Source organism: Lactuca sativa, chromosome 5, assembly GCF_002870075.4.
Source record: "Lactuca sativa cultivar Salinas chromosome 5, Lsat_Salinas_v11, whole genome shotgun sequence".
In the NCBI taxonomy this organism is placed as follows: Eukaryota; Viridiplantae; Streptophyta; class Magnoliopsida; order Asterales; family Asteraceae; genus Lactuca; species Lactuca sativa.
This window is the reverse complement of record NC_056627.2, coordinates 99,607,174-99,630,614: the sequence shown is the minus strand read 5'-3', so window position 1 is coordinate 99,630,614 and position 23,441 is coordinate 99,607,174. Positions and strand designations below refer to the sequence as shown.

The window sequence follows — 23,441 nt, the reverse complement described above, 5'->3', positions numbered from 1 at the left end:
AAATAAAAGATTTTGGTCATTTAATTAGATAATTGTTACCTTGTTTGATAAATGTTAAATTATTTTAATTATTTGATCATTATCTTGCAAGAATTTGAACTATGTTTAATTAGATAACCACCAATTAATTGTTAATTGCCTTATTTGAATTATGTGATCTAGAATATTCTTGATACAGTTTGGAAAAGTTTCAAATTAATCCCTTTAGGTTCTATAGTTTAAATTTGAACTTAAAAGTTTTGTTTTTGAAATTTAAATAAGTTAAACCCTAATGTTTTGAAATGTTTCAAGACTTGCCCTCAAGTTTTGGAATTTAAAAGTTGATTAAAAGTTTAATTTAGAAATGTTAAATTCTAAGACCCTAGTATTGTTTTGAAAAGTTCAAATCACACCCTTATGGTTTTATTAATTAATTAAAGTGTATAATTAAAAGAGATTTAATAAATCCATAAAGTTTTGGTTTACAATTTAATTAAATTAAAAGTATAATTATTAAATTTGACCACCTAGTATTTTAAAAATGTAAAATACACCCTATACTATATATAACATTACAAGTCTAATATTATATATATGTATGAGTAAAAGTCGGTCTTACCGTTAGTAGGCCTCATTCACGAAGCTGGTCTATAAGGGGTGTTTAAGGAAATTGCCTGTAAAATGGCGATTGAATGGGTATCCACTCTTACCCACCGCACTCTTGACTAATGGAGGGTCGTTAGCCGAACGGGTAGGATAGGACAAAAACCTTCCATTATAAGTATAATGAAGTACAAAAGTAACTAAATGTTTTCACAAATTCCCAATCTTAGTTACTTTAGGCAAAAGTGAATTGATGCAATTCCATGAAATTACACTTTGTACCCTTGCAAAGACGTTCATGGAGCGTGTGTGGTTAACCAGCACACTAAATGGTTCTAAGCAAAGGTAGCAAAGGGTGACTCAATGTTTGTCATAGTTCGGTGGAGCGTGTGTGGTTAACCGGCACATCGAATAGGTGACTGTAACATGTGGGGGCACCATGTAAGTTTGCATGGCTATTCACACCCTGTTTTGTGATCCTCGGCATCCCAGTCACAAATCGAGGGGCATGTCGAGATTTAAACATGCCATTGAAAAGTTCAATGAATCTCAAAGGATCTAGGAGTTTTCAAAACATTTAAAACTTAATCTGTTTTTCGTTTTCATGGTGGAAAATTAGTGAATCGTCATTCACTTACCTTCAAATGTTCTGCAATTTGGGTTATGGCGTCCCTCTTCCAAGTTGTGGAATATTGTGTTGGGTCCTAGCCTTAGTATCTCATTTGAGTGATTTATTAAGGACTCAATCAATCAACTAACTTGAATTTATTTTCTCCCGTTTTGTAGATGTCAAAGTATGACAACTATGGTCTTCCCAAATCCCGTGGAACAAGCTTTCCACATGAAGATGATATTCCACGATTCGATCGAGGAACAAGAGATCATGCTTCACTTCCTCCACCTCCTCCAATTATTCTCCCTAACCCACAAGTTCGAAGGCTTGAAAAGTTCAAGCTCACTCAAGCCCTTTTGGCAAGTAAACATGAAGAAGGAAAGTCAATGTGTGCACACGTCCTAGAGATGAAGTCACACATTGATAGGTTAAGAATGTTGGAATCTGTTGTCTGTGAGGAGCTGCCTATTGACTGGGTTCTTCAGTCGCTTCCTAACTCATATAGTGAGTTCGTAAGAGAGTACTATATAATGAACCATGACGTGACCCTTATAGATCTCACCTACATGCTTATTGCTGTTGAATCAACAATGATTTGGCGTACTAGAAAAAGCAAAGTTGATTGGTGGATATTCCTTCCAGACCTCTATGGATATAGATAACGGTAACGAAAGGCATGCCATGGTCAAAAAGTTTGATCATAAGAGAAAGGCAAAAGTCTGAAGTAGTTTCGTGTGTTGTTCCAAAAGAGTCAATTTGCTTTTATTGCCAAGAGAAGGGGCATTGGAGACGAAGCTGTCCTATTTACCTAAGAGATCTAAGAGATGGGAGAGTCAAAACGTATGGCTCCACTTTAGGTAAAATCCATTAACTAACTCTTTTAAGTTCCTATTCTAGATTCTTAATACATAATGTGATAAGATTACAATTGATGTTTTGTAGGATCGAAGAAAAGAAAGGAAGCTTAAGGGAAGAAGTGAGCTGAATCTAATCGTGAAGAAATGGATTTCCATCGCATTGCTTGAAGATTAGAATTTTGAGCTACTACTTGGAGTTAGAATAGATTGCTAAGAAATATGTATTAACATAGTTTTCAATTGAATTGCATTGTAAGGACAAATTTTTCCGCAATAAAATAAATTTTGATTTTATATTATTTATTTATCCTTGAAATGGTGTGTATGAAAAATTAATGTTTGAATGTTTCAGTTATTAGCAATAATGGATTATGTTATTTGTGGAAATGTCAAGAATTTACCAAATAGGGAGAGTTTCTCATCGCCCAAGTTTCAATTGGACAGAAACTTGGAATCATGCAACTTGGTTACATGATGAATGAGAAATTTCATATTTGGAAATTAGACTAATTTGTTGACAAAGTGTCAAGTGAAGGACTAGGAGATAGAGTACACAAAGTTGTGTGTTGATCAAGTCCACCACAAGAGTGACAAAGATATTCATCATGATTTACTAAAGGTTTAGTAAATATGATTATACTTATAAGATTAAGTGTAATTCTAAATTGATTGAAAGAGTTTCAATCAATAACAGAACGGATAAGAAGAATCAAGTAGGCAGAAAGATAAAAGTTTCTCTATTTTAAAAAGAAAGGAGAGTACCTTTTATTATGTTTTATGATAGGTCTTAATGATTAAGAACCATATCTCAATTGATCCTCTAAGAGAGTCTTATTACAATTGTATGTCTGAAAAGAGGAATCAAGAATTGAAGAAATGGTTAAATCAAGAAGTCAATCATACTTCGTTCCAAAACAAGTCTTAGAGTTAAGATTGTGACATTGAGTGACAAGTCTTAAGAAGGTTTATAACATTCATCAAATGTGGAATTTGAAAAGGTTTTCTTATTCTTGCACATTTGAAATTGGAAAGTTGTGATGTCTTGGATAAAACAAAGACCAACTAGGACCAATTTTGTGAAGTGTTTTGTCTTGATAAAAGCTACACTAACTCTTGAATATTTGTTTGTCGAGAAATGTTTATTGACAAGAGAATCTTATGTGTCAAGGAGTCAGTGGGAGTCTTAATGGTCTTGAAAAGTTCAAGAACTAATCAAGAATAAACCTTATCGATCATCACTAGAACATGACTTGAGGTTCACAACCTATCGTGTTGACACTATCTTGTTTCTGTGCCATTCCAATTAAGTTAATTATGCATGTGAGTTCCATGAGTTCTCATTTGAACGCATAAAAGGCAAGCACCTTGATCAATGGAAAGTACATTGATAGGAAAGGGTGAGTTGCTTAACTACTTGGAAAGACATGGTGGGCACTCGTGTTACCATAAGGTAAGAAATCAAAGTTCGGTCCATATGAGTTTGGCTTTGTCGCAAACTTTGGTTTTGACAAATTCGCATGGATAGGAACACATACACCATTAAAATCTAAGTGTCATAAGATTCCCTCCTTCATGAAAATGACTGTGAGGAAATACTTTCACTAAGAAAGGTTTTAAGAAGATAGTGATTATGAAAATTGTATTCTTGAATTCAATTATGGTCACGGTATCCCTTTCCATGATTCGAATTGTGAGATTTGGCAATTAGTCTGACTTGTTTAGACACACATATGAGCTATTTAAGCCAAAGGTGTATAAGTTTAAGAAGCTTAGATAAAAGATTATCAAAGCATTAAGTATTAGAAATTTGAACTTAAGCAATTCAATATGTATTTTCTGAATACATGTCAAAGCTAGTGGGAGCATAAGTGTTATGCTTATATGATAATAATCATCATGATATTAGGAGCATAAATGTTGTGCTTGTATGATTATTAAGGCAAGTATTGCAAGTTAGCAATATTAATTATAGAAAACAAGAGTTATACTTTGCAAAGTCGAAAGGGTTGAAAAGTTGTTTTGCTATAATTAAGGGAGAGAATATTATGCTTCATTTCAAATCTAAAGGCTTAGGTTGTGGAATGTTAATAAATTTAGTCAAGGATACATAATGCATTCTCAAAATTTCAATTATGATTATGGAATCCATCTTCATAGTTCGAATTGTGAGAACGTGACACATAAAATATTATGGCAAAAGATTGATAAAGTATCAGATCTTTATGTAAGACATTATGCATTGTGTCCCATACACTTCGGGTAAAGGATCGATTGCAAATGCTATAATATTTGACCATTCTAAAATTTTCCAAATGTCTAGCGCATTTAGAGGGAAAAAGGACAAGAATCGGTTTTGACTAAGATAATTAAACAACTATCAAAGGACGATCCAAAGCTCGCTGAGGATTGGTCGCTTGTGAGTAGTTTGGAAGTATGGTATTGGATGGACCATATCGAAATTATTATGAATAGATAAGATTCTATTAAGAATGAGTTGTCATATGGCAAATATGGAAATGTTTCCATATTGGGAGTTGGATATTGAGAATCTATGTCTAGATTAGAAACTTTTATGCAAGAAGGATGTTCAAAGGAATGTACTTTGAGTGAGAGACATCATATCTATAGAATTGTTTCTGATAGAGATTGGCCAAGTCTTGATGATTTTGAGCTATGACTTTACGAAAGGATCATTGCATAAAATGTTAGAATCTAGCATATTCTATAAGTGGCAAGAATTTGATATTCTTATACTTATGATAAGGATTAGGAGTTATGAAATGAGTATGATTGGAAATGTGTTCATTTGATCTATTTCACAAAGTAAGGACCATAGGTAAACATTGTGTGCATGCTGAGAGCATGGGACAAGTGTAGTAATAATTCAAGTAAGAAGTTGATTACCTGAAACAACAAATAATGAGTAATCAATATGGTGATTAAATAAAATGTTTTATTTATAACCAGAGTTTGGGGCCATACGGGATTAGTATTATTCTTGTGTTTCACTTTGCATGTTTTGACTTCCTGAATAATTAATTATTTTAGAATAATCAAATTATTCGAACGGACCACAGTCGTTCATATGTTGGAAGTAGGTATGAATGAAGACTGTCATGAATTGGTGTGTGGATTGTCTAAAGTGTATTAGACATAAGCAAATATTTTCTGCAACGTTCATGAGTGCTTATGAATATGATTTGAGCATTGGATTAAACCCACGCTCACTTGGATCACTTCATGAATTGTATCACGAGTGATTGGTGAGTCGATAACACCTTATATTCTTGAAACCGAGATGTGTGAGTTGTATCTTGTGAGTCGGTTACACATTGATAATATGTAAACGCACCAGTAACTTGGTGTTATAAAACATATTGTTGTGTGTGATTCGGTAAGTGAGTGCAAGAAAGCATTGAATCAAAGTTTATCCGTTCCTTTTATCGAAAGTAGGATAAAAGTGATATCTTTGGGCCCCTCGATGATTTAGTGATGGCACCTAAGTGCTTGGCCAAGCCGAGACTAATTTGATGTGTTCAATTGTAGTCTGTTGTCAGTCGTCATAAATCGGAAGTCGGGAAACAGTATAGAGAGAATGATTCGAATTCATGTCTCACGTCTATACGATATCTAGAATGGAGGAATATATGATCCCTTATCTAAAGGACACGCGTATCTGATAAGATCAGAGTTGACAGCGGCTTTTGAAAGCTACGTTTGCAGATCAGCATCTGAAGTCATACACAGAATAGTTATTAGACTTATCCAAGTGGGAGACTATTGGATTAGTGTCTAAGTCCATAACTATTTTGGTATGTACTTGACCCGATGGTGCATGGTCCTTTTGGGTTACCTTCACCAAAGCAACTTGATGGGATGAATTATGAAGAGAGAGGATTAATTATGATTTATTAATATATTATGAGAATAATATATTAAAGGAGAAATCATATTGGTTAATTAATATTAGTCAAGAATTAATTGATAATTAATTTTGCGACTAAAAGAGATTAATTAAACTTAAGGGACTGGAACTGTAATTATAAGATAATTGCATTTGGGCTATGGATCACCTTGGAATAATAGGTTGGACGAATTATATGGGGAAACCCATTAGAAATCATCCAAGGGATATTCTAAAAGAGTCCATGAGCTGCTTAGGGCTTAAGCAGTCAGATTAGGGTTTCCTCGTCCAAAAACCCTAATAGCCTACATGTATATATAGCACCCTTAAGCCCCAAAAACGTGGCTAGGAGTTCCACTAGGGTTTTTGGACGTTTTGGGCGGCCTCCTCTCTCCTTATTCTTCATCCTCTTGCTCTTGGTGTTTGTGAGCCATTAGAGGAGTGACACTTGTGACTTTAAGCTTTCTAAAGTCATTACAAGGAGGATTTGATATTGTTGTTGCTACATAACAATCAAGGTAAGATCTAAACCCCATTCATATGTTAATATGATTAATTATATGCTAGAACTAGGGTTTAAAGTCTTGGATGAATTGCATGTACAATAGAGAAACCTAGATCCAAGCATTAGGGTTTGCATGAGCACATAGGATGCTCTTATGGCCAAAACCCATCACTTTATATATAGATTATTCAAATGACTACCCTTGTCTTTGCATTCTAATAAAAATAACATATGATAATGTGATCTGCAATTAATCACATGTAATTAATATATGAATTACATGTGATTCATATGTGAATTACATGTGATTCACAAGTAAATCATATGTAATTCACATATGAATTACATGTGATTCATACATAAATCACATGTAATTCATATGTGATTTCACATATGAATCACATGTAATTCATATATAAATTACATGTGATTCACATGTAAATCACATGTGATTCACATGTAAATCACATGTGATTCAAATGTAAATCACATATGAATTACATGTGATTCGCATGTAACTCACATATGAATTACATGTGATTCGCATGTAATTCACATATGAATTACATGTGATTCATATGTAAATCACATATGAATTACATGTAATTCACATATGAATTACATGTGATTCACATGTAAATCACATGTAATCCACATATGAATTACATGTTATTCACATGTAAATCACATATGTATTTTTGTGAGTGGTTTTGCATCAATCAAATTCTTTTTTATTTTCTTGTAGATTTGGAAGAAATTGTGGTGAATATTGAAGAGGTGAAAATGATAAATTGAAGAAAAAATATGGAAATATTGACACGAACACATGAAAACGCTTTGAAATTTTGTAGTATTTTTTGTTTCTTTATATTTTATTTTATATCGAATAAAATACTTATTGTATTGTATTTATAGATTAGTAAATAAAATGAATTTTCTTATGATATCCTTAGAAATATTATAGTATATGAAATATGCATATATGCATTTGTAAAAATATGCATAAATGTTCTTAAAATGTTGATTTTTTAAGTTAAAAAATTATAGTATTTTGTAAATATTCCGGTTTTTTTATTGCTTTTTAAATATTTTTAAATACATAGACAAAATAAGACATGGGGGTATGATTTTAAAATGAATCAGGGGGGGCATTTTAGGAATAAGATAATTCTTTTAATTCCCCCGATTAAATCTCTCTCTTTCTCTCTCTCTCTCTCTCTCTCTCTCTCACGTCGTCTTCTTCACCGAACCACCCCTCTTCCCTGGATCAACCTCAATCACTAATTTCCTCCATGATTTCCACCGCCTAATGCCACTACCGTAGATCTGGAAACAAAATCCATTTCATCGATCCATTATATCATAAACCGATCTCCAATGAAGATCCCCAATGATTGATAAATTGAACTACATGATGGTTGCATCCTTCTTCCCTCTCAGATTTTCGTGCCCTAATAAATCAACCAGAGGTCCGATCGCTCCAGACCTCCTAATTCAGAGGTTCAATCAGTGTCGGCACTGTTCAAGTTTTCGACCAATTTCTTCAACTGCATTTCGATTTCAGGGAGATCAGATCTCGCTTCACTACTTGGACATTTTATCAAATTATAGGTCTCGCTCCTCAGGTAAATTAACCTAATAACATAGAGTTCAATGTTTGAGATTGGAATTAGAGCTCCTTTTTGTTATAGGTTCCTAAACTAGATTCTGAGTTATGAATTCATGTTTAATGGTGCTTGCATTTGATTCTTCTTAACATTCAACTTTCTAATTCAATTCGATTTGAATGTTAACAGTGTTTACCTTTTTTATTGTTTTGTTGTCTTCTAATGGATTTCCTGCACTCGATTTTGTACACAATTAGTTGTAATCGATTGGATTTTCCTGATTTTGCTGAAATTAAGTTTCCTGGAAAGTTTAATGATCTTCTCCAAAAACGTTGTAATTTGCTTGGTATGGCTGTTAATTTTATTTGAAGAATTAAAAATAATTTCATTATGCATGTTATCTTATTCTGAACTACTTGGATTTTTGTATCCTTATTGATATATATTGTAAGTACTTATAAAAAGCCCCTAATGTGAGTTGACAATGGTTGATTAGATTTTTGTAGGTTTTGATATCTAAGAATTATTATGGAAGACTATATCATAAGAGTATATCCATGTCTTCAATATATAAAGTATTCACTTAAAATCATTCTGATGAACGGTTTCTAGATTGTTTTACTTGAATGGATATATAGTTGAAGCTACATTCATCATTTCACCTATATGTTAAATTACATAACTATCAATTTGAATTGATTGGTATAATACCTTTTAAACAGTCCATTATGGTGCTCCATTTTATAAGAAACTAAGGTGTTGTTTGATTTTCTGAAGCAAAAATTCATGAAGTCTGCGGACCACCTCTGCAACCCTCTGTAGTAAAAGAGGTGGACCAAACGGCTGCAGACTATAATAAGAAGCGTGTTTGTTTTTTTAACATCTGCATACTGCTACATATATTAAAAAAAATTAAAATAAACTAATTTTAAAAACCAAAAATAGCTTTTTAATACGTAAAATTTAATAATGTATACCATTTCAGTAAAAATTAATGATAATTTAGTAAAAAATAATGATATTTCAACAAAAAATAAAGATATTTTAATAAAAAAATAATGATATTTCATCAAGAAATTATCATTATTGAATATAAAAAAAACGAAAAATAAATTCAACAAAAATAAACAAAAAAAAATGTGAACTAAAATTTTAACAAAATATAATCAAAATTTCAGCAATAAAAAAACGAAGAAGAAGAGGTTGGAAGAGGCAGTACAAGTGCTGCGCCAAAAAGAGAACGCGTAGAGGTTTTTGACTCAGAAGACTTCTAAAAAACAAACAACTGCGAGATGAAAAGTGTTGCGCGTGTGCTGTGCCGCGCAGCAATAAGAGGTTTGAAGAGGTTTTTTTCCAAAAAAAACAAACAGCACCTAATGCATTTGAAACTTGAAAGTATTTTTTTTCCCCTTTTTTAGGTCTTAAATGTGTTTTTTCGTGTGCAAAAGAGCATAGAGTGCTGCCAAAACAATGATTCACGTGTTGCCTTGCAATGAATGTAGTAAAGATACTGACATTTGGCTTTCAAATAAAGTGAAAGATTCTATTCATGTGGTTATTACTAATCTTTACAAGTATTGTTGATGTTTCATTTGTGTATATATAGTTTCTTGACTAATCCTATTTTAAAATTTTTTTATGTAAATATATATTTTTAAAAACTTCTATTCTTACCCAGCTAACTACTTTCTTCCTAAAATGTCTTGTAGGATGAGATTAATAAGTTAGTGACTTTTATGGGAGGTTCGTTACAAACTAAAGCATCATCAGACATTACCTTTGTCATTATGAAGAACGCACTTTCACCATCCATATTTAAACATCTATGTTCAAAATAAGGTGGTCAATATTTTGTACACGGTTAGTAAAACCTTTGTACATGCTTTTGTGTCAAATGGTAATATATTGATATTTCCCATTGTTTGATAACCTTGGTACCTGATATAGGCTCATTTTGACTTTAGTTGTTGCTATAATATTGTTATTTGAAGCCTTATTCATATAAGTCGTTTGAAGGTTATTCTTGATATTTTGGAAATGCTAAAAAAAGCCTGATGTCAATTCAATGCTTCATTAATTTGGATTCCAAGTGTACAGTCTCAATTAATTTCAGATTTCTTAGTTTTTTTAATGATTTGTATGAACAATTTTTATGTTATCCTATAGTTGCTTTATGAATTTTATTTGGATCCCCTCACATTAATTTGGATTCCAGGTGTGTAGTCTCAATTATTATATTTTTTGCCGTATATAATATCCATTGTATTAATTTGAATGTGATTCATATATTTACATGTCATTCACATGTAAATCACATATGATTCACATATAAATCATATGTGATTCACATGTAAATCACATATGATTCACATATTAATCACATGTAAATCATATATGAATAATATGTGATTCACATGGAAATCACAAGTGAATTACATATGAATTACGTATATATGTAAACATTCATATGTTATTCACATGAAAATCATATGTAATTCACATACTAATCACATTTGATTCACATGTAAATCACATGTGAATCGCATGTGATTTACATATGATTTTATATGTAAATGTGATTCATACGTGAATCGCATGTGATTCATATGTGAACCGCATGTGATTCATATGTTAATCACATGAAAATCACATATGTATTTTTGTGAATGTTTTTGCATCAATCAATTTTTTTAAAAATTTTCTTGTAGATGTGGAATAAAATTGTAGTGAATATTGAAGAGGTAAAAAATGATAAATTGAAAAAAATAAGGAAATATTGACACGAAGACATGAAAACGCTTGGAAATTTATGACATTTTTTATTTATTATATTTTATTTTGTATCGAATAAAATACTTGTACTATTATGTTTATAGATTAATTAATAAAAATGAGATTTTTTATTATTTACTTACGAATATTATAGTATAAGAAATATGAATATATGCATTTGAAAAAATACGCATATATGTACCTAAAAATTTTGGTTTTTTTAAAAAAGAATGCAGTTTTTTTGAAAAAATTACAATTTTTTTTAATGCAGTTTTAAAAAAAAATTGTAGTTTTTTTTTTGAAAAAATTGCAGTTTTTTGTTTAAAAATGCATTTTTTTCGAAAAAATTGCAGTTTAAAAAAAATTCGAAAATTCATGTTTTTTATAAAAAATTAAAAAATTTGCACTTTTTTAAAAAAATTGAAAAATACTATTTGTAAAAAATCTGAAAATTTATTTATTATGTAAATTTTTAGAAATTTATATTAATATATTCAATAACACAAAAAATTAAACATTAAATGAGATTGTTAAAATGATGATCATGTCCTTAATGAATTAATTTTAATCCAATGCTCCGTTTTTAGTTCTTGAGTTTTTGGAAAACTTTGAGTTCTTAACCGATGTCAAATATATATATATATATATATATATATATATATATATATATATATATATATATATATATATATATATATATATATCTCAAACGGTTAAAAACCAATGGACTCCAAGCTGGCGAACAACATTCCATCTTTTATGGTTCCTTTGGTGTGTTTGGAAAGCAAGGAATGACAAGTTATTTAATTCTTCTAGGGTCTCGGCATTTCTTTGATGTTTAATCGGGTAAAAAATAGAGGAAATTTTAATATTTGTAACTGGCTGAGTGGTGTTGCTCTCGCTTTAGCATTTTATAACTGTTTTGTACTTTTCGCTGCCCTGCCTTGCTTCTTAATAGACAGTGGTTTTTTGTATAATTCCGCCGGTCCAGAAAAAAAAAAAAAACAATGGACCGAACTCAATCCAATTTAAAGAGATCATCTCGGACTACTTGTTTACGCCTTGTTCTTAAGTTCTTTTCATTATTAAAAAAAAAAAAAAAAAAAAAAAAAGAGCCGGCAAACATCTGAATATGTCCGATAAAACTCAACAGATTTTAAAGAGGGAAAATAGAGTTGTGGGTCACTGCCCACTCACAATTCGTTTGCCTTTCATAACAACGATGGTGATTAATTTTGATATAACAAAAATAAATGGTTTGTAAATGATACATCGGTTTCATTTTAGTTATTTTGGGAATTATTTGGTATCGAATTTATTTTAGAGGTGTCGACCTCTAAAATAAACTTGAAGATTCCATCTATGGTTCACTGTGTAGGACCCACTGCCACTTGCTAGTTGACACGTGTTAGTCCTAATCACGAACCTCCTTTTCTATATATACACCGCTTACTACCCATTGCAAGAATCACCTCATCACTCATCTTTCTCTCTCTCTCTCTCCCCAAACACTCGCACTCACATTCGTTTCCGATTTCTTGTTTCATCGAGAAATCCAGAGCAAATATGTTTATCGAGAGCTTTAAGGTAGAAAGCCCTAATGTTAAGTACGCTGAGGATGAAATACACTCTCTGTACAATTACGATACCACAGAGCTCATTCATGAGGAGAAAAACGGTGCTTATCAATGGGTTGTTAAGCCCAAAACTGTTAAATACGAGTTCAAAACTCAAACTCATGTTCCTAAATTAGGGTTCGTAATCCGATTTACTTTCTCTTAGATTCATTCGATTTCTCCTTTAATTTATTGATTCTTATCTCGATTGTGACAGGGTTATGCTTGTTGGATGGGGAGGCAACAATGGCTCAACCCTAACTGCTGGTGTTATCGCAAATCGCGAGTGAGTATTTCGATCGATTTCAATTTTTCATACCTCAAAAGCTTCTATTACTTGTACAGTACAACTAGTTGACGGAGCTTTTAGGCATAATTCGGATTTCTTTTCCTTTTGGTTCGAACATGCGTTTTCCGAAACAAATATTGTACATTGTGCATGTACATATATTATGAACCACAAATTTATCATACGTTTATATTCTCGATTAATTTCTGATTACCATTCCTTCAGTCAAAGACGAAAGTGACATAATCTGTTTGGATTCGTAACTATGTTAAAGTATTAAATTTTAACACGAAAGCAACACAAGTGGGTAAAGGTGATGAGATACATGTGGGGAAGAAGGTGATCAGAGTCATGCATATAGTAATACATGTGTTTTACAAAATAGTACAATTTTTCATAAATAAGTTGATATATTTGCATGACACATGTCACGTTTTTGTCTTTCTGTGGCTCTGTTACCTTATTTTATCTTTATTTTTCCTGTGAAAAACTGATGTTGTTTGGACGTATTTGCTTTCACAACTACCATAGATTTAATTCAAACGTATAGTATACTTTTTTTTTATTCGACATATTATTATTTACTAAAAATAGTTTTAATTGATTATCTTATTAAAATCTTGTAATCATCGTTAGTTTACTGATTAATAAATATGTAAAAGATTCCTTTGATTTATTGGTTAGGAAGACAACCAAAAGATTAGCTTTTTACATGAAAGAAAAGGTTGTTTGTAAAAATTTAACAATTTCTTTTTATGATAGTTGTTATTGTTTCAAATATTTGATAGAATTAATTATATTTGCATGGACCACATATTTTTGTATATTGAAAATAAAACTTTAGCTTTTGGCTAAAAAATAAAACTTTTTTGTCATTATTTTATTGAAAAAGACTTTTATGTGGCCTCTAGTTATTTCTTTTATCAACTTTATGTCATGTCACGATATTTTTGCCCACTAGCTTTGTTCTACGTTACAAAAGTAACAATTTCGTGTTACACATCTTAATGAGCATCATTTAAACATTACTTTATTAATCAAAAACATCATACGAAGTAGGCAGTTTTAGGAAAACAAGATCCATAGATAACATATCCATAACATGGGGTATACCGACCAACTAAATTAGGTTTATATTAAGCCACTTGTTTTTGGAACTCTTTTCACATATCAAAAACATCGAAACTACTTTATATTTTAGAAGTTCCCAATAAATTTAGCAAATCTAAAATTTTGCAAGTTAAAATCACATCTTTCTTTCTTAATTTATTTTTATTTAAAAAAAATTGAATTATATTTGACACGTCACAACTAACTTATTTTTTTTATTTTTGTTAAGTTGTTATATTTTAACAAACCAAAAAATAGCTTCTAAATTGAATTATAAGCTAGTTTTGTTTTTTTTTAAAAGCTAATCGTTTTAACGAGTTTATTCGGCTTTTCTAAAATTTTCTCAAATATAAGTTTTGTTAATTATAAAAAAGTCAATTTTCTTTTTTGGACAGAAAAATCTTGATCCTCCAAATACCCTTTATGTCATTTTATAATTTCCAATTAGCTTATCAGTTAATTTACCAAAAAAACATTTTTGTCATCTATCAATCAATAAGTTTTTTAATTACCAGTTAGCAATTTAACTAATTGGTCAAACATATTCTTGGTAAAGAACCAATATATTAGCTCCTCCGAGAATCAAATCATTGTCTCTTTTTGGAATAATTATTTATAAATTTTAGTGGGTTGTTAAGATTTTTTTTCTTAATTTGTTTTAGTATTTTAATCAAGGAATAACCAAAATTAAAAACTGAAACAGGGGAATATCTTGGGCAACCAAAGATAAAGTGCAACAAGCCAACTATTTTGGTTCCTTGACCCAAGCATCCACCATTAGAGTTGGATCTTTCAATGGAGAGGAAATTTATGCCCCTTTCAAGAGCCTTCTCCCTATGGTATATGTCTCTTCTCTATTTCCTTACTTTTTAATATTAATAATAATATTAATTAATTTCACTATCATACAAAACTAGGTGTGAGACCCGTGTATTACACGGGTTTATTAAAAAAAGATTGAATATAAATAATAAGCATCAAGTTTTTCAATATATCTACCCTAATAAATGAAAACTATTTTCTTTGTTTATAATTGTATTCCATAAAAATTTTATTTTGAAGAAGTTATTATATAACAGTATAAGTGAAAATTATGATGTGTAAATATTAATTTATGGAAGAATTGATTATTGCCTAATTTGTAGTTGTACGTATTTCTTTGGTATGGTTATTGAAATTTAATTTAATGATTCTACATAACATAAATAAATTTTACTTTTAAATTTAAAAAATTAAAAGCACATGAAAATGTCAAGTGGAAAAAGAAAAAATCAAAAAATCCTACAAAATAACATGTATCCAACTAAATAAGAATATGATATTTAGCAAAAAAAAAAAAACATTTTCATTTATTAGGATAGATAAAATTTTATCATGTAAAACAACATTTCCTATTAACATAAATCAAAGACCTCAAAATAACTGCCAAATGCAAATCCATCAAAATTAACATGTGTTTAAGTATTTTATATTATATATTTCTCTAGATCTTTCTGCCAAACACTTTTGTCACTTTAACACATTTGGATTAAATTAATCAATCAATCAATTATATATGTAAATCTTATGAAAAGATTCTCACCCCCTTTAGAAAATAGCACACTTGGAACCTTTACAGAATTTAAAACAGTTTCACCCAAAAAGTTGAAGTATTTTTATACAAACTTTAAGCATCCAAATATTTTAAAAAGAAAAAAGAAAAGAAAACCCGTGATCCATTTACCATTTAAGAAAAGTTAAATTGATGAATATAGGTGAACCCAGACGACATCGTTTTTGGAGGATGGGACATAAGCAGCATGAACTTGGCAGATTCCATGGCAAGAGCCAGGGTTTTGGACATCGATCTCCAAAAGCAGTTAAGGCCTTACATGGAATCCATGGTCCCACTCCCTGGAATCTTTGACCCTGATTTCATTGCTGCTAACCAAGGCTCACGTGCTGACAACGTCATCAAAGGAAACAAAAATGAACAAATCCAAAAAATCATCAAAGATATCAGGTAATCACTTATCCCATTTCTTTACAATTATTTCACACAATAAATTAACAACAAACAAATTATACATACGTGACAAATATGCAAACATTTCTTGAGTCAAAAGGTTGACTTTTTTTTTTTTAAATGTTAAACAGGGAGTTTAAGGAGGCGAACAAGGTGGATAAAGTGGTGGTATTGTGGACAGCCAACACAGAAAGATACAGCAATGTGGTAGTTGGGCTTAACGACACAGTGGAGAATCTTTTCAAATCAATAGACAAGAATGAATCCGAGATTTCACCTTCAACCTTGTATGCTATTGCTTGTATTCTTGAAAATGTGCCTTTCATTAATGGAAGCCCACAGAACACTTTTGTACCTGGTAACTTCTCTATTTTATTTCATGATTTTTTTTTTTACTAAATTGTATTTTAAATTTCTTCTTATGTTTGATTAAACTTGTGGTGTTTAGGGGTTATTGATCTGGCCATATCGAAGAACACCTTGATTGGTGGAGACGACTTTAAGAGTGGTCAAACCAAGATGAAGTCTGTTCTTGTTGACTTCCTTGTTGGAGCTGGCATAAAGGTAACCAACTCTATTCGTTTTATACTATTTACTTATTTGTGACAAATTATTGTCACAATTTTGACATGATATATTTTTCAAAGTATAATGTCATGATTAAAAAAAAAATCGAAAGTACAGTGCTATAATTGTGTTGAGTTTTCAATTTACAATTAACAAGAAACAAATTGAAAGTATAATGTTTTAAAAGAAAAACAAAATGAAAGTATGTTGTTATTTCTTAAACAAACACCAGTAATTTTGAGGTTTTTTGACAGCCAACATCGATCGTAAGCTACAATCACTTGGGAAACAACGATGGAATGAACCTTTCGGCTCCACAAACATTCCGTTCCAAAGAAATTTCCAAAAGCAACGTTGTTGATGACATGGTTTCTAGCAATGCCATTTTATATGAGCCAGGCGAGCATCCCGACCATGTGGTTGTTATCAAGGTATATAAACATATACATATAAAAAAAAAATTACATCTTACATGGTTCTGTTTGACCCTGTGTGGGTCAGCTCAAGGGTTGCTAGAACAATAACCATTTTGCAGAAACATATGATTAACGTTGTGGTTGTGTTTATGCAGTATGTGCCATATGTTGGAGATAGCAAGAGAGCAATGGACGAGTACACATCCGAGATATTCATGGGAGGTACAAACACTATCGTGTTACATAACACATGTGAAGACTCGCTTTTGGCTGCTCCAATCATCTTGGACCTTGTCCTACTCGCTGAGCTCAGCACTCGTATCCAACTCAAAGCTGAAACCGAGGTTTGATTCTCTTCCACTCTTGTTTTCATCATCAATGCAACTTCACACAAACTGTACTGTGTTTGACATGCATTCGACTAAGACCAGACTGATGTCAATACGACAAAAATTGCAAATATATATTTTTTTTGTTTTAAACGAAAGAAATAGCAACACTTGTGTGTTGTATAAAAGACTTAAATACCCTCGTAGACCAGTCCCACTTTTTGAGTCAACGTACTTATCATGTGTGGGGAACATGTTATTGTAGGGAAAGTTTCACTCTTTTCATCCGGTGGCTACCATTCTAAGTTACCTAACAAAGGCCCCTCTTGTAAGTTTTTTTTTTTTTTCAAGATTCGTTATCTTTTTATATAAATTATTGTTACAATCACATGTCATGGGACCAGAAAATGATATAAAGTGAAAAAAAATAAAAATACAAACAGGTGCCACCAGGGACACCAGTGGTGAATGCACTAGCAAAACAAAGGGCAATGTTGGAAAACATAATGAGGGCTTGTGTTGGATTGGCACCAGAGAACAACATGATCTTGGAATACAAATGAAGTGTGAAGTGATATGAAATTGAAGATGAAAGTGATATGAATATGGTTTGTATTTCTTAAGATTAGTGTTTTTCTGTGTTGTTGTTTGAAGTTTTCTTATGTTGGTAACCACAAATGTAATGTGTGTACTTTTGCTTTGCTTTGCTTTTTTGCTTAGCTTAGCTTTAAGAAGTAAGTACCCTTTTAATTTGGAAATGAATGAATATATATTGCAAAAATAATGCCAAATTTTGTGGTGAATTTGCATGTGTCAATAGTCTTACTGAATTCCATCAATCTTTTATAAATTTATCCCTTAGATAAGGGATAAGACTTAAGAAAGTTTATTGTTAAGGGTCAAAAAAGAAAGCTTATTACTAATAATGGTGTATGTGAAAGAAAACTTGTGATTTTTTATGAATATTTAACTATATATCTACAAATCAACCACGCAATCTCTTTAAGTTAAAGAGATTAAGAAGTAATAATGGTGTATGTGAAAGAAAACTTGTGTTTTTTTTATGAATATTTAACTATATATCTACAAATCAAACACGCAATCTATTAAATGTAAAGAGAATTAAGACGTATGTGTATAAAGAGAGAACATAAACAAACAACTGATTAAGAAAGATTAGTAAAATGTAAGAGAATTTTATTAATAGAAAAAGATTAGTAAACCTAAACACTAGACAGAGTTCACAAGGTAGAAGCAGTAGTTTCGAAGATGAAAAATCTTAAAATCGAAAAATTATGAATTACAAAATTATTAAACTTAAACAAATATTATTCTTATCTACACTTATGACCCGGAAGACTGCACTTATAACCAACCCTCCATCTTGGAATGTTGGACATTCATGATATGTAGTTTTCTGTATGAACTATAGAGATTGATGCTACCTGACATTTAAAGGCTTAGTAAAAAAAGTATATACTATGTTTTGTAAATTCAACCTTTAACATTTTAGTAAGAGCTAACGTCAACAATATGACCACCAATAATTTTTAATTTCCAATTTAAATCATTTAACTTCTAATTATACATCAATAAGCTTTCTTTTTGATGTTTCAATACATAATTAAAGTAGTTTTCAATCTAGTAAAATGGTATAAATCTTGTGTGGCATCCATCGTAACAAAATTTGTTCATTTATGTTTATATGGGCACTGACAATGCATCCATGGAGGCATGGAGCAAGTCTCGATAAATTTGGTCATGTTGTATACCATCTTAAATGCCATATTGTATGGAAAGTCGGTTTACCTTGTTGAAGTCCAATAGTCCATTCTAATGGTGTAATAAAAAATGAAAACAAAAGTTTATTGGTCTATTAAATACAATTATAAGTGATCTACTAATTAGCAAATTGAGTATAATTGATGATTATTTTATTACATTACCCTTTTAGTAAGTACTTATGAAATCTTATCCCTTAAGCTTGAGGGTGTGGTGCGGTTCCAGGGAGTGCGGTTTCGCCACATAAGCAGCGAACACCGCCTCCTGGGTGCGGTTTGGTGCGGTTCAAACCGCAGTACGGCAAAAAATGGTTGCGGCTTGTGATTGGGTGTGGGTAATTTGACTGTTTTGTGATTGGGTGGGGAGAAATTAAAGTTTTTATTTAAAAAAAAAATTTAAATAAAGTGTGGCACCACTCCATAGGTGTGGCAAGGAACCGTACTTTTGTGGTAAAAATGACGTGACGCTTACGTGGCAACGAAGGGAGTGTGGTTTCGGTGGCACCACACCCTCCAGCCTTAAAAAATAAGGTGAAGAGCATTTATGTAACACGTGAACTATTGTACAACCAAAGTTTAACAATTAATTAATTAAAGGGAAATTGAGTAATCTAACCGTTACAAATAATCTTTTTGACAAAAATAACCCAAATATTATTTTTATAAAGTAACCACATTCTCCGGAGCACATTGTTCCGAAGAGATCTCCGGACCACAATGTTCCGGAAAGATCTCTGGAATTCCAGAGTACGATTCTGGACCATGGTTCCGGAAACATTTGAAAACAAAAGATTCTTCTTTAATTTACAATGTGACACTCATATAAATCAAAAAAAAGTTAAAAACAATTAAAAAAACTCATTAACCTACACCACTCATCACCCACGACCACTACCTACCACCCATCACCACCAACCACCACTACCAACCACCCATCACCACAACCAACAACCCGCTACCATCACTCACCACCACCACCAAGCCCACCACCATCACACACCGTCACTACCATCACCAACTACCCACCACCACCCACCCATCACCAGGACATGCCTACACTACCTATCACCACCGCCCCACCCATCACCCAACAAAACCATTACCACCACCAACAACAACCACCCACCACCACCCAATACCACCACCCACCTCAACTACCAACCACCACTACCCACCACCATTACCGACACCCGTCACTACCACCAAACACCAACATCACCACCCACCCACCACCACCCGCCTACACCACCCATCACCCACTAAAACCACAACCACTACCACCCACCATCATTACCACCCACCACTACCCTCTCCACTAACCACCACCCACCCCTCATCATTACCAACCACCACCATCCACCACCATTACCAGTACTTGCCACTACCACCAATTACCACCTACTAACACCACTACCCACCCACCACCATCTATCGCCACCACTCGCCTTTATCACAAATTACCACCACTTGCCCCCACCACCAACACTACCCATCTCCCACCAAAACCATCACCACCACCAACTACCTCTTTCACTCATCATCACTACCCACCATAAGCACCGACCCACCACACATCACCACCACCAATCACCACCGCCCGTCACCACCTTCACCACCACCAACTACCACCTACCCACATAATCACCACCTACACATATCATCACCACCTACCACCATTAATAGTCACCAGCTACCTCTACCAAACATCACCACACGCCACCACCACTTGCGATCACCCACCCATCAACACCACCACCACCTGTCATAACCACCACTCCCACTACTATACACCACCCTTCACCACTCACAACCACTACAAATCAACTATCACCCACGGCCCCCATCACTCTTAACCACCCGTCACTACTACCCACCACCCTCCGCCACCTCCACCACCACCATAACCCACCACGCACTACTACTCATCTCCACCACACGACCACCACCTACTACCTACAACCACCAACACAATATGTGATTAAATGCATATAATGATATAAATTGTGTGTGATTATATGTATTTAAGCACATAAATCACATGTAGTTAAATACATATAATCAAATGTGGTTATATGTAGCTAATCACATATGATTTATATAAACAAGTTTTGTTTTCAAGTTTTCCTTTTAATAATTTTTCTCTTGTACTTAATCACATCGGATTGTATTTATTTAATCACTTATGATTAATATGAACAAAGATTTGTTTTCACATTTTTAATTTAATGGCTGTTCTCTTGAATATAATCACATATGATTATATATATTCGATCACATATGATTTATATAGACAATCTTCTTTTGTGTCCATATAAATATTAGGTGATTAGATATATATCACATGTGATTAGATGTATTAATCACATGTGAGTATATGTATCTAAAAAATATTATTTAAATAGACAATATTCATTTGCAAATTTTCGATTCAATAATTTTCTCATGTATTTAAGTACATGCGATTATATGTATTTAATTACATATGATTACTATGGACAAAGAACAACTTTTGAATCAAGAACACAAAAACAAATCTTGCACTCATAAATCTTATGCGGTTTGATACATATAATCACATGTGATTAAATACACGAGGACAAATATTGAATCGAAAACGTAAAACAAATATTGCCTATATAAATAATATGTGATTAGATACATAAATCTAATCACATGTGATTAAATAATGAAAACAACTATTTAATCGAGAAAGCAAAAATGAATATTTTCTTTATAAATCATATGTTATTAAATACATATAATCACATGTGATTATATGTATCATATATAGACAATATTTGTTTTCATGTTTTCGATTCAATAATTTTTCTCATGTATTTAATCACATGTGATTATGTGTATGTTATCACATATGATTAATATGGACAAATAGTAACTTTTGAATCTAGTATACAAAAACAAACTGTGTATATATAAACCACATGTCAAAAATACCACCACCACATACTACATGCAACTATATGTGATTAAATGCATATAATCACATAAATCATGTGTGATTATATGTATTTAATCACAAAAATTACATTTGATTAAATACATATAATCACATATGATTATATGTATTTAGTAACATATAATATATACAAACAAGATCATGATTATTAGGGGTGTTCATGAATGGTTAATCGAACCGAAAACATATTTTGAAAGGTTAACTGATACTATTGGTTCTTTCGTTTCTTGAACCTAAACCTAAACCGAAAAATTAGATTAACCGGTATTTGGTTAACCAATTTTTTGGTTTGGTGTAACATCCCAAAAATACGGGCCAAATTTCATTTTTAATTAAGCGATTTGCAAAACGTTTGTAACAAAATATCATATGATTATAACATTTAATAAAACATGTCTCGTGACCGTAAACCAAAAAGTAAACATAATAATGTCAGAGTACAAATCCCAGAATGACTCATAGTACGGAAAACAAAGAGCATGTGTGTGATGATCCGCTACCGCGCCTGCTCCTTCCCCTTGACTGAAGAGGTACCTGAAACAACAACTGCAAACCGTAAGCACGAAGCTTAGTGATTTCCCCCACTATACCACATACCATATATTCACATAGAATACATACTGCCAAGAAATTCTGGGGTGCCCGACCTACCCGGTACGGCCATTCTGGGGTGTCGACCTACCCGTGTGGCCATTTTGGGGTGCCGTCCTGCCCATGTCAAGCCATTCGGGGGTGCTGACTACCCATGTCAAGCCGTTCTGGGGTGCTGACTACCCTTTGGTCCTAACGACCAAACCTCGGGGACTGCTCCCCTCCTACTACCACTAACACATATAACAGATCATACTGGCATATAAACATATCATCACATACTGTCAGACATAGCTGGGGTGCCTGACCTACCCTTCGGTCCTAACAACCGAACTCTACTACTATCACATATAACATATCATGCCAGCACATAACATATCAGGTAGTAGCAAACCTAGATGATATCACAAAGACGATCATCTAACATACAACTCCTAGTGGTGGGCCGGCATTGTGGCCATAGGCCCACCGCTACTGGAAGGTAACTCACCTCAAAGTAGCTGCTGATTTGAGTGGGAACTGACTGTCTGCTGCTGTTCCGGAAGTCCTCCGGTTATGATTCCCACAAAACGCTCAGTCAAACACTGCTAGCTATACTTAGGGTAAAATGACCATTTTACCCTTGACCAGGTCAAAGTCCAAGTCAAAGTCAACTTCCAGTTGACCCGACTCGCCGAGTTGACTTGCCAACTCGTCGAGTCCCTACCCATTCGATTGTCCTTAATCCCGTCTCTACTCGTCGAGTTAGGCATTGACTCGACGAGTTCTCCTTCTAACTGATGTCCAAAAGTCCTTCATCCTACTCGCCGAGTTGCATGAACAACTCGTCGAGTTCATCTTCATCCGATGAACACTCTATGCTGCGACTCGCCGAGTCTGCTCTTGAGGTAAGAAGATTGCCTTGGACTCGCCGAGTCCCT

General features: G+C 32.7%; 2 protein-coding genes across 2 annotated transcripts; both read left to right on the top strand.

Moving 5' to 3' along the window:
* The first annotated feature begins 12,305 nt into the window (after positions 1-12,305).
* On the top strand, positions 12,306-17,975 carry LOC111915538 (inositol-3-phosphate synthase). The gene is made up of 10 exons (XM_023911192.3): positions 12,306-12,594; positions 12,674-12,742; positions 14,559-14,694; positions 15,610-15,857; positions 15,992-16,218; positions 16,309-16,424; positions 16,682-16,858; positions 16,999-17,187; positions 17,438-17,500; positions 17,616-17,975. Exons 1-10 carry the CDS (start codon positions 12,407-12,409, stop codon positions 17,733-17,735), a joined length of 1,533 nt encoding a protein of 510 aa, XP_023766960.1. The 5' UTR covers positions 12,306-12,406; the 3' UTR covers positions 17,736-17,975.
* A 2,027-nt stretch (positions 17,976-20,002) lies between these two features.
* On the top strand, positions 20,003-20,272 carry LOC128134179 (allergen Asp f 7 homolog). Its single transcript, XM_052771655.1, has one exon. The coding sequence runs from the start codon at positions 20,003-20,005 to the stop codon at positions 20,270-20,272; it is 270 nt and encodes an 89-aa protein (XP_052627615.1).
* Positions 20,273-23,441: the final 3,169 nt, after the last annotated feature.

Coding starts and splice junctions, on each gene's coding strand:
- LOC111915538 (XM_023911192.3), top strand. CDS start 12,407: ATGTTTATCGAGAGCTTTAAGGTAGAAAGCCCTAATGTTAAGTACGCT. Junction 12,743..14,558: donor GGTGTTATCGCAAATCGCGA/GTGAGTATTTCG, acceptor AAACTGAAACAG/GGGAATATCTTGGGCAACCA. Junction 16,425..16,681: donor TTGTTGGAGCTGGCATAAAG/GTAACCAACTCT, acceptor GTTTTTTGACAG/CCAACATCGATCGTAAGCTA.
- LOC128134179 (XM_052771655.1), top strand. CDS start 20,003: ATGCCTACACTACCTATCACCACCGCCCCACCCATCACCCAACAAAAC.